Source organism: Podarcis filfolensis (genome assembly GCF_964270895.1).
Source record: "Podarcis filfolensis genome assembly, chromosome: 11".
Lineage (NCBI taxonomy): Eukaryota > Metazoa > Chordata > Lepidosauria > Squamata > Lacertidae > Podarcis > Podarcis filfolensis.
Genome location: NC_139613.1, coordinates 25,398,673 through 25,411,069, shown reverse-complemented (window position 1 = coordinate 25,411,069; position 12,397 = coordinate 25,398,673). Strand labels below are relative to the sequence as shown.

Here is a 12,397-nt window from a genome sequence, read left to right as displayed (position 1 = left end):
CGGCCGGGTAGCGGCACCGCAACTGTTCCTATCCGCCCTAGAACCGTGGAGATGGAAAAACTCTTACAGTATGCGTGGAAATAAAGAAAAGTCCTTTACGTGTTTTTTCTTCTTCTTTAGCTACTGGGCTACTTTCATTCCGATTGACAAGGGCCAGAAGCGCTGCCAATCAACTAGGCAGCCCGCCTCCTTTGGCTAGGAGCGGCTCATAGGAAGAGGACTATCGCACTACTGAAGGGTTTCTGCGACAGTTGCGTGGCCTGGGACACCTTCGTCCGGGGATCAGCGAAGGGCCTCTCCTGTCAACTTTCAAGCTTTTTCTCCGGGAATTAGAAATGGATTCCCTATCTGCAGTTCCTTCACTCGTCTCCCTGGCAATACGGCCCCTCTTTCTCCTTCCTCCACCCCTCTTCTCTGCCTGATGGTACGCGCCGCTCGTGCTCGGGTCAAAGTTTTCCGGCGGGGAAGCGCTGCCATTGCTACCTCGTCCGGCCAAGAGCGGGGCATCGTGGCGTCTCGGTCGGGGGCTGCATGGCGTTGCCAGGTGAGCGGCTCACACGGGGTGGGGAGCGGAAGGGCCACGCGCGAGATCGTGGCCGTGTGGAAAGTCACCGGTGCTGCATCTCCTGCCGCTCAAACCGAGGACGAAGGGAAGAGCCCAACGTGCTCTCGAGTGGGAGGGAGTCCCGGGGAGTATCTGCAGTGCTGTGCATGCCTACTCAGAAGTAGACCCTACTGAATTCAGTGGGATTTGCTCTGAAGTAAGTGGTCGGGATTGCAGTTTGGGGATTAAATCCTGCCGAACTCAGTGGAGTTTGTAAGAGTTGTGCTGTGACTCTTGCTCTGTCGGGGCGGGAATGTGTGCTAAAATGCGGAACTTTCTTAAACTGAACAGTCTTGTTTTGCTCTGCATTCTTTACACACGCAACAACTTCAATGGAAGGTTTCAGCTGTGTAAATTTACTGGGCTTAGCTAAAAGAAACAATAGGAATTGGAATACGGTGTCTGTATACTTCTTGCGGTTGTGATGTTTGTTTGTTTTTTAATGTGTAGTTTCACAGTGCCCATTGTTCACCAAAAATCTAATCTGATCTCCAAGTGTTAAAAGAGGTACGAGCAGTGTTCTGCTGCTGTTACTGAAAAAAAACAACAACTTAGGTGACAATATTCATATCATGATAAACTGTAAAATGTCTCTCCCGCTACTTTCCTGTTCCTGCATGCCTCCCCTTTTCTACTGAATTTGTGATTCATTTTTAATAAAAAAGGGGGAGAGAAAATATGACTTAAAAGATAATAATTTCATTAGAGTTGGGAGGGGTGGATTCCTACAATTGTAATATGGAGATTCAGGAGAGCCTTTGCCAGTCAGAGTACACAATACTAGACAAGATGGAGAAATAAACTGACTTGGGATAAGGCAGCTTCCTATTGCTGTATACAGCAGGCCACTTCTGTTGGACCACTCTGGCCATGTAAAGTTGTGCCATATGAGAGGAAAGAGGCAAATGCCTGCTCCTAGTCTAGCTGAACTTCTCTGATGCTGCTGTGTCCAGGAAACATCAAGTGTCCTGTGTCCTGCTGGATCAGGCTAGTGGCCAGCATCCTGTTCTCACAGTGGCCTTCCAGTTGCCTATGGAAAAGCCACAAGCAGGACCTGAGCTCAAGAGCACTTAGCCCTGCTGCCGTTTCCAGCACCGAAACCTGGTCGACAGGAGAGGGGACAGGTGACACCTTGGATTAGTTGAGTGTTGATTTTAAGAACACACATGTAAACTGCCTTCAAATGGTTTTTGAGCTGTCAGCAAATACATTCAGTCCTAATAACTTTCTAGGAATTGATATGAGGAAAAATTAAAAGTTTTTACTGAAGCCCTTTGAGGCAAACTTCTGCAAATATTTTTTTCCCTTTATTTGACCCACACATAACTGAGAAATCAGTCTTTGGCACTCCCCTGACTTAGACAAGGAAGAATAAATATTACTACCACCTGCATTTATTTACTTTGAGCATTCAAGTGCATGTAGATAAGAAAGTTAGCAAGAGGGGTCATGCTTGGGTTAGTGGTTGTTGGAATATGTCTGCTATTATTGACCCATTGGTTCTTGTCTCTGCCCCTCTCCCCCCCCCCCGGCTTTTCTCCAAGCTGGGCTTGCTTTTGGTGTTAGGGTCCAATCAGGAGGGGTTGGGGAGTGACATCAAGGAAGAGGCTGGTGGGAAGGCACCTGTGGACAGAGAAGTCTTTAGAACTACTCACATGCCTTTTTGCTTTAAACATTGGGCTTCATATTTATATGTGATGGGGGCAGACCCAGTTTTAAATAAGCAGGTCTGCAGCTGCTGCATCAAATTTGTACCACAATTGTCCGGAACCCAAGTGCGGACAGCATGTCAATCCACTTCTGGTCGGAAGTGCTAATGGGTTGCATGTTTCTCCCCGTGGTGGCACTGTTTACCAAAAAGGCACCATAACAATATAATGATGATTTTGATAATAGCATATTATCAAAGCATAATATAATTAGTTTATTCTTATTAAGTGGGTGGAGTACTTGAATAAACAGTGACACAATGGATTTTAGAACTGTGCAAGGTTTTAAAAAGGGGGCTGCAGGAATCCTTGCTTCTTATAAACTTGTGCAGATTCTGAAATCAGTAATGCTTTCCAAAGGCTATGTGAAATATAGATTTAAAAAACACATTTGCTTATAGAACTTCCTTTAGGAAAGAAAGAACATTTATTCCCCTTTCCTAGAATATATAGTTGAGATGGAAAATCTATTTTTTTTTAACCAGAAGTAAGAAGTAGTGCCTTCAGGGATGATGGGAGTTGTAGTCAAACAACATCTGGAGGTCCACAGGTTCCTCACACTTGGTTTAGACTTTTTATTGATATCTCCCCACCAAAAATATATAAACAATGAAACAGAGGAGAAGAAAAACCAAGTTTACAAGCCCAAAATACAGTTCATGTTACAATGCTGTGTAAAAATGCAATACAAATAATTATTATGTCAAAACTTTGTGGGATATATCAAGTAAAGCTGAATGGTCCCTCTGCCAGAATTACATACCAAGTTTGAAAAGTTCTGTTTATCTCATTCCTTAGAAAGTCTTATGGGCATGACAATTGTGAATGATGAGAAAGTCCCATATTTATGCCAGGATTTGATAGTACATTTGTTTTGACATTTCCACTGTTTTAGTTTCTTTCCTTCAGAAATGTTGCACATACTAAACTAAGCAAAAGTGTATAATATAACAACAAAGCAATCTTCTTTGAGCGTGGAGTATGATGTAACAAACTGTTGTCCCAAGTTGGAAGTCCATATTAATATCCTACAGTTTGGCTTAAGTTGATATAAATAAGTTCAACAACCACTATAAATATTATCTCACAAGGGACCAACATGGAGCCTCTAGATGTTGTTCACCTCCAATACTGATCAGCATAGCCAGTGACCAGGGATGATGCAAGCTAGAGTTCAGTAACACCTGGAGGTTGCTATAGGCTACCCCTGTATTTTCTGTATTTATTTATTTAGTTATTTGCGGGATTCATGGCCTGCTTTGGAGGAAATCCTCCACAAAGCAGCTTACAGTACGAATCCTATGCAATGCCTTCTTTCAAGAGAATAAGATCTGTTTTTTCCTATAAGTGATACAATAGGATAATTAGAGATAATGGACATTTGATCCATTTTTATCCCAGGTAGAAATCCATTTACTGTATAAAGATTATTAATCATATTTCCAAGGTGAAAGTTTACTTTTAAATCTGCCTTTTCTGTTGCATGCAGTAATAATTGAATAGTATGGATAAGCTGAGTGGAGTTGCTAAACCTCAGAATCTAGTTTGTACAGTAATTAGATTTTTTAAAATAAAATAAATAAATATCCCAGTAGATGTTTTGTTTTGCTATTGCAATGGTTATTCAAAATGATCTGCAAAACCTTAATCAGCTCATTAGATATAAACATGGGGAGAGTTTTGAATTGAATTATCTTTTAAGTAATGGGCTATTTATGTACCTACCACCATCAGTACAATTCTGTTAATTTTATTTTGGCCCCTGCAGTTTCTGTGGAAATGAATTCATTCAGCGGAGCTTTTTCATGCAAACTAGAGTGTTGCTTAGTTTGTATGTTAATTAGCTGATGTTCACCATTATATTATTTTGAGCTGCTGCCCTCTGGTTAACCTCCACAATATTACTAATCTTTAAAAGTGAAAACAAAAAGGAATATGAAATCCTGATATATTCCAAGCAATTCTCTCCCCCCCCCCCATTAGAATAATCTTCATCTACATGCATAAAGAAGCTTGTTGAATGTGTGCTAATATAGCCTTTGCAACCTTAGGAACAGCAATTTCAGGCAGGGGTACAGAGGCTTAGCTGTTAACTTTAACTCAGGTTTCCTTGAATCTTATGGCAGTTCTTGGTCAAGCAGAACCCACCAGGTTCACCAGCCTCATATATGGCTGCCATTAGTCCATCTATGCCAGGAAATGATAATGTATGTAAACATGATCATATTTGGCCCACTGAAGGTAGGACTGATAGCTTGTAAGAGAGCCACTGTGGTGTAGTGGTTAAGAGCAGTGGACTCGTAATTTGGTGAGCCGGGTTCGCTTTCCCGCTCCTCCACATGCAGCTGCTGGGTGACCTTGGGCCAGTCACACTTCTCTGAAGTCTCTCAGCCCCACTCACCTCACAGAGTGTTTGTTGTGGGGGCGGAAGGGAAAGGAGATTGTTAGCCGCTTTGAGACTCCTTAGGGTAGTGATAAAGCAGGATATCAAATCCAAACTCTTCTTCATAAGGGGGAAATGGCATCTTAATTTGGCTAAGCATCCAGCCTTGCAAAACTGGAAGGAAAGGGCTTGATGCAAAAGGCATGTTAGCTATCATAATGCCTTTGTCACACTTTGGGAACTTCTCTGGCTGCAAGGGTAAGTTATGCTAAGTTATGCAGTGTAACATACATCTTGGTAATAGTATGTGGCTGGCGTGCTCTGGACCATGGGGTCACGAAGAGTCGGACTAAACAACAAATGTGGCTGATACAATTATTGATATTCTGTATATGAGAACGTTGTCAATACTGATGTGTATGGCAGATCAATTGTTACCCTTTATATTCCACATTTATCTATTTCAAACTAATATGCAATATATTTTGCCTTTCCAGGTGGAAATAAAGATAACATCAGAGCAGGGTGCAAGAAATGTGGCTATCGTAAGTATCTACAAAAATGAAGATATAATTAAGTATTTCCTAATATTTACCACAAACATCACTAGTTTGTTGTACTCAGGCAATGCCATTATCAGTGTATAGTAATTGAGTAGGAGCATATTTAATCTACAGCATAAGACACTGATTCGGATCCTGAGAATTGTGAACAGAAGGAAGGAACACACACACACACACACACACACACACACACACACACTGAATTGTTACACAAATTGCTGAAAGTAATATCAAAATAGGGAAGGGGAGAGGCTGTTAAAATGTCTCAGATTCATATTAGGGTGATATTTTTTTCCATGGTTTATGTGTGCTTAAAGCTGTACTTGTGTATCTTTTTGTTAAACAACTCTTCTTCAACCAGTGTTACCCATCATCAGCCTGCCTGCCAGAAAAGCTGTCTTATGAAAAGATCCATTTCATGAAAGAAACCCATTTTTCCTCAGAAATTGGATCTCTTACCAAGCATTGCAAGTATTTGTCAGTAATAGTGAGCTCCTGCCTGGAACTACAACTGGCCTATGCTCTTAAATGATTTGTTACTGCTGGATGTATTATGGGTTTGGTTTTTGGTTTTGTTTTACATTGTAAGTTCACCTGAGGGGGCTATGCCCAAAAAGATGAATTCATGCACATGCATACATAACACACAAAGATGACTATGCCCAGAGGCTTTCCTCATGAAATTTTTAGAACTGAGTGGTGGAATGCTATCTTTATGTGCGCATTATAGCATGCATTGCATGCATACACACTTCACTGCTTAGAGTCACATTTCGTGACAGTTGAAAGCCCACACAGGGTGGGAGAAAATCTATAGACTGGGGGATTTGATAGTGCTAATGCAAGAGGGGAAAAAATATTTTAAGCATGCAAAGCATTTTGTTCACTGCTGATCAGACTTCTACTGTAGTATTTTAAAACACAGTTATTGTTAATAATTTTAACTCAAACTACACAGTTGTTTTAGGTTTGTTTGTGGAAATGCGGCACAGAGCTGCATAGTTTTGCAGAAGCAGCACTAAGGAAGGAGGAGTGATTAGCCCTTTCCTTTTGGGAGTTTTTGCAATTAAAATCCACCCACCCACAAAAGCCCCCATTTCTCTTCTCCTGACCCCTTTAAGGCATTAATCATTCCTCCCCCAGGCACAGCTGCAACAGTCAACTTCACACACACCCCAGATCTATTTTCCAAACCCCTGCACAAACACCCCCCCCCCAAATCCAACATGCCAGTAGGTTAGAGAATAACAGCGGGCTACCGCTACACAATTCTCAGCCCCTCTCAGCTATATGAGTATAACAGCATTGGGCTACGACGCAGGATTTATACAACCCATGCACTTTCAGCCACAGAACCACCCTTCATCCCACCAATATTGGTATAATAGCACTTACATTTGTATTGGAAAAATTGGGTGGTGCCAGCAAGTGTGGGGAGAGTTCCATTAAGCCTGCAGAGGTCATTCTGTTGGATACCCTTGCTTTTTCCTTTAAATGAAAGCTGAGAATCTGGATCAGTAAATGGTGCAAACAGACATTGCGTAGCGTGGCAAGAATCCTAGTAAAATATGGCTAACCAAGCAATATGTGCCCCCAGCCTAGAATGCTGATGGGTTGGGACCTTAGCCAGGCTATGTTTCTGACAAAAGTCATTGGAACAACATTATCATTCGCATTGCTTTTTAAGAATAAAATGTTTGTTACACATAGTGGCAGGAAAAGTATAATACAATCCCAGCAACCTCTTGCTAATTATTTTGTTGGCTTTTCCTCCCCCCCCCCCCATTCCTTATTTATTTACAGCTGGTCACCTGACATTTGAATGCCGAAACTTTCTTCGGGTGGACCCTAAAAGAGACATAGTTTTAGATGTCAGCAGCACAAGCAGTGAGGACAGCGAAGAAGAGGAGCTGGGAAAGCTGCAGGCCATTCCAGAAAAAAAGGGTAAGGTGCTTTTTTAAAAACAGTGTGTCTTTGTGTAATATATCTATTATCTCCTGTCTTCCTTCTCTTAGAACAGTCTTCCACCCTACCTAAGTATCTGGTTGCTTATGTGTTACTAGAATAGCAACCAAGCAAAAGAGTGATCCTTTTTGAATTTTGCAGTCATGCAGAACTGAAAGCTGCCCAGTTCTAGGTGTAAATAACGTTTTGAGATCTTCTGGGAAGGCTCCCCTTAGCTCTCCATCCTTGGTAACGCAAGAGAGGACCTTCTCTGTAGTGGTGCCCCGTTTATGGAATGCCCTTGCCTCTAAGATTCTCCTAGTGACAACCTTCTTTGCACTGTGACTTCAGGTTAGAGTTATTTAACTCAAGGTTTTAGTAATTGTTAATCTCACTGCTTAATTTGCAACGGCCATTTATTGCGTTTTAAGATTACTTACTGTTTTATCACCCATTCCTGATTGTACATGGATTTGTTAGTTTTAATTATCCTGAAAGCTTTGCCTGGATTATCTTTGCTTACATAAGTGGACGTGTTCATGGATAATAAGGTGCTCAGTACTAGCAACAATACCTATGTTCTTCCTCCACAGCTGGAGGCAGTAATGCTTCTGAACACCTGTTGCTAGAAACCACAGGAGGGGAGAGTGCTTTGGACTTGATTCTTGTTTGCAGGTTTCCCATAGGAATCTGGCTGACCACTGTGAGAACAGGATGCTGGACTAGATGGGCCATTAGCCTGATCCAGCAAACTGTTCTTATGTTCTTACCACTTAAAGGGTTATAACAATTAAAGTAATGTATTATATCTTTTTTGGAAGGGTAACATCTTACTTTGTTAACTCACAGGAACTTCTGCGGAAGAAGAAAAGAAAAAGACCAAAAAGAAAGGCAAAGAAAAATCAAAATTAAAGAAAGCAAGGAAAAGGTATAATTTTGAAAGCTTTGGCTCTGCGTAACAGGGAGAAGCTTGAAACATATTGTGCTCAGATTGTCTTCAAATCTGAATCTCTGCATGTAATGACACCATTTAAAGATGGGTGGAAAACCATTTGGGCTTTTTTCTAATCCAAGATTTTGTATGTTAAAAAGTTTTTTTACAATAGAAACAGAAATTTAATTTCTTTTCAAAGATGAATTGCTGTTGCTACTAAATCCTGCATGAATCTCTACAAGTAAAAGCATGTATTGGGTGGAGTGAGGATGCAATCGAGGCAGCAAAGTAGGCCTTCTTTGCTGCCTTCACTGCCACTAGTTAGGTATGATGATGAGCCCTATCAGTGTTCAATTGCATTCTACTGGAGTTTTCCTCTACTCGTGTTTGAGCTGCCTTCCAGTTTGTTTCCTCGCCTTAAGTATACCAGGGAGTCAGGTTCTGCAAAGTGCGAGAGAGCACTTGGGTTTATTGTATCAATGTCCCAAGCCATTCGGATGTTCCAGACATCAGCTGGGATGGTGACGCTGGACCTGCTTCTAATGGCTGATGGTTGTGGAATGCTTTGCCAGGCAGATCCACCAGAAGAGGCACCCTCCATTCCTTTGCTCATTGAAACCTTGCTTCATGCAGTGCAGATGGCCCCTTTTCTCACTGGTTTTCACTGGTCATTGGAGGAGTATCTCCGGAAAAAACCTTTTATGCTCTCCCAAGGTTTTCCCGCAGGTTTCCTCTCAGACAGCACAGACATATCAATATATTGCCTAGGATCAGTATGAGAGGCAGACCGCAAAGACAGCTTCACTCAGCTGGTAAAACCGCTGCCATTCCTGTGTCCCACTGTCTCCAGGAAAAAACAAGCTGCCGTCGCGAGATGGAGGCAGAGGGACTCAGGAGCAGTGGCGGTTTCACCAGCGATATACCACTGAGTGAAACTGCCATTGCCCTCTGCTGCACGTCCCTCAATGGAGAAGTTTAAAGGAGCCCCCACTTCACCTCCAGCTTGGGCAAGCCGGCAGCCAGGTGTGGGCTCTGGGTGGAGACAGCTTAGCTTGGCTACTGCCTGGCTGCATCTTTTCAGAGGAAAGATGGAGCTCACCCTCCTAGTCCAAGGCAGCCAGATGGTGCAGGAGTTCTCTGATGCTTTTGCCAAGCCCAGCACTCACCAGCAGCCTCAGGCAGCCCCGCTCCGCAAGGCACCTTGTGGACTTTGTCGGGAGGGTGGCTGCGTCTTTCCTCCTGGGGTGAACGACCACCCCACAAGGAAAGAGATCAAAAGCACGGAGCCTGACAGGCTCTTTGTGCTTGGCTACCGCCGCCTGGTCTGTCTTCTGGCAGTGGGGGGCGAGGTAGCTTGCCCACCCCCTGCTCCTGCGAAGGGAGGCTCACAAAGGTGCCCCAATGTCCATCTAACCAGCAGGGACATTGGGGCTTGCTCAGCTGGGTGCAGGAGCCTTTTTACCCCCCATCTGAGCAGCAGGCTGGGGCCAGCTGTATTGGCCATAGCGCATGAGGCACTGGAGTGAAAGCACCTCAGCTCCCACAATGAGAGCTGCGGCAGTTTCACCTGGCATCTCGCAGGCTGGGGCCAACGCAGCTTCTTTCAACATCATGGTTTATTGCCAAACTGTGATGTTTGGCTGTAATGTTGAGAACCCAATATTGCCCAGCCCTAGTGTTCAGGGTCCTCCGGTGTTTAGAACAATAGAGCTTAGGAGAAAAGTCCCTCTTTGGTGTATTTAGCCAAGTTAATTCTTTTTAGTTAGCGATCTCTCAGATTCCAATATTTCACTATAGGGCATTGGTGTATAACTGAACAAATCAATGTTCTTGTGTTTAAAGGTCTTGTTCCTCAAGTGCCACAGAAGAGGATGAGCCTAAATCGAAAAAGCAGAAATCCCACAAAAAGGAAAAGAAGGAGAAAAAGAGTAAATCCAAGAAAAGAAAACATCACAAAAAGGGGAAAAAGAAGAGAAAAAAGGAGAAAGATTCTTCATCTTCTGATAGCTCAGACTCTTCCAGCAGTGACTGAGGACCAAACCTAGGGATGTAGTTCAGTCCTGATTAGGAGTATAATGATGCCCAGTTAAAATATGTATATTTTTATTGAAAAAGCCTGTTATTTATAAATATTTCACCTTACATTAAAGGTTTTTTTGTTTTTGTTTTTTGGAAATTCAGAGAGATTTATTTCCCCCTAAGCATTACAACTGTTTTATCTGAACATCATATTGGACAAGTAACTAGTTTTACTTCCTTATTGTTCAATGTTTTACAATCAATTGAAAATATTTGAGTTTATCTGTGGGACATTATGGTTAGTTTTGAAAGTTTTGTAACATTCATCAATGCCCTCAAACTTCTGCAAGAACTTGTAAGGAAATTAAAGCATTCTTATGAATGTTATAAACATTTCAAATTAGACACAAGTCATTAAGCAATATAGGATTGTCATTCCTGAACTGCAACCCTCTCCACATAATATAGAAATACACCTAAAAGAATCAGCATAAACAGAGGAATTTTTTTGTCAAAGCCTCTTGTACATTGCACCCTGTGGTTTAGGAGAGCTCAAGTGTGCATATAAACTGTGGGTGCATCTTTGGATCAAGACCTATGTTTGTGTAGTAATACAGGAATCACTCACGAATGGAATTACGTAAGATAAAATGTAAAAGCCATGCTCTCCATTCCTATTAGAAGGTATGCTATTAAGTACATACCAGTGTTTGTTTTTCTAATGCAGGGGTAGGGAATGTGGTGCCCTCCAGATGTTGGATTACAGCTCCATCATCCCTGACCACTGGTTTGGGCTGCTGGGAGTTAGTCCAATAACTTATGGAGCGGGGGGGGGGGGCACCACATTGGCTACCCCACCCTAATGCATCTGATCTGGGATAAAAGCTATCAAATGATTCTGTGAGGCTGATTTGTCTTTCTCCATGTTGCAGCAACATTTGCTGCTATTGCAGCAAATCAATAGTACACATGGAAAAGTGGCTTGTGGGTCATTAACGACAACTGTATTTAAATGAATACTCCGCAGCACTTGTTGCAGTAAAAACACAACACAAGAAGTTCAAAGCTAATTTGATCAGGAAGGCTTTCTTTTAGTTGGTTAAATCTTTACTCAGTCATGAGTAGTGCACTTATTAATGTATTTATTAACCAGCAAGTAAACGTCATATAGCACAGTTTCTGGTTAGCAGTATACAGTATGGAGAATAGTGCTATATGAGTACTAACCTGTCATTAAAGGAAGCAGCTTCTGTGATTACTAATATGGCATTAAACATGAATGGTACAGTAAGCCAATAGTGATTCTATGATCAGGAAATAGGAGTCAGAGCCACACTTAGTCATTCATAGAGTAGACCTGTTTAAATTTATAGAACTTGCATTAGTCATGGCTAACAAGCCCCATGGATTTCAGTGGGCCTGCTCTCTGCATGATTACATCTGAATCCAATCCAAGCCTGAGTCAGGTTCCACTGAATAAATTACAAGTCATACACATGAAGGAAGAAGTATTTCACCATTTTTCTAATTTTTGTTGTCGTTTTGTCGTGTCCGACTCTTAGTAACCCCATGGACCATTCCTGCCTTCCACTGCCTCCCGCAGTTTGGTCAAACTCATGTTAGTAGCTTAGAGTACACTGTCCAACCATCTCATCCTCTGTCGTCCCCTTCTCCTTGTGCCCTCCATTTCCCCCAACATCAGGGTCTTTCCCAGGGAGTCTTCTCTTCTCGTGTGGTAGCCAAAGTATTGGAGCCTCAGCTTCAGGATCTGTCCTTCCAGTGAGCACCCAGGGCTGATTTCCTTCAGAATGGATAGGTTTGATCTTTTTGCAGTCCATGAGACTCTCGAGTCTCTCCTCCAGTACCATAATTTAAAAGCATCAATTCTTCAGCGATCAGCCGCCTTTATGTTCCAACTCTCACTTCCATACATCACTACTGGGAAAACCATAGCTTTATCTATAAGGACCTTTGTCAGCAAGGTGATGTCTCTGCTCCCCCCCCCCCTAATTTAGTTCAGCTCAAAACAGGATGCTGTTCCAACCCAATGCACAACTTTAATGTCTGGTGTACACTGAAGTCCTACAGAGTCAGCCCAATATAAGATACCCAACAAATTAAAACTTTCTAAGAATTTTAGGGGTAGTGGTGGTTACATATACTCTTAGATAAATAAAAGGATTCAAGGGTATAACAATATGACCTGTTATATAAAAGCAGAAAACATGGTCAAGTTAGCAA

The 12,397-nt window shown here is 42.3% G+C and overlaps 1 protein-coding gene across 1 annotated transcript; it reads left to right on the top strand.

Moving 5' to 3' along the window:
- The first annotated feature begins 36 nt into the window (after positions 1-36).
- Positions 37-10,313, top strand: SREK1IP1 (SREK1 interacting protein 1). The gene is made up of 5 exons (XM_083576336.1): positions 37-544; positions 5,194-5,241; positions 7,063-7,203; positions 8,053-8,131; positions 9,980-10,313. Exons 1-5 carry the CDS (start codon positions 532-534, stop codon positions 10,167-10,169), a joined length of 471 nt encoding a protein of 156 aa, XP_083432462.1. The 5' UTR covers positions 37-531; the 3' UTR covers positions 10,170-10,313.
- Positions 10,314-12,397: the final 2,084 nt, after the last annotated feature.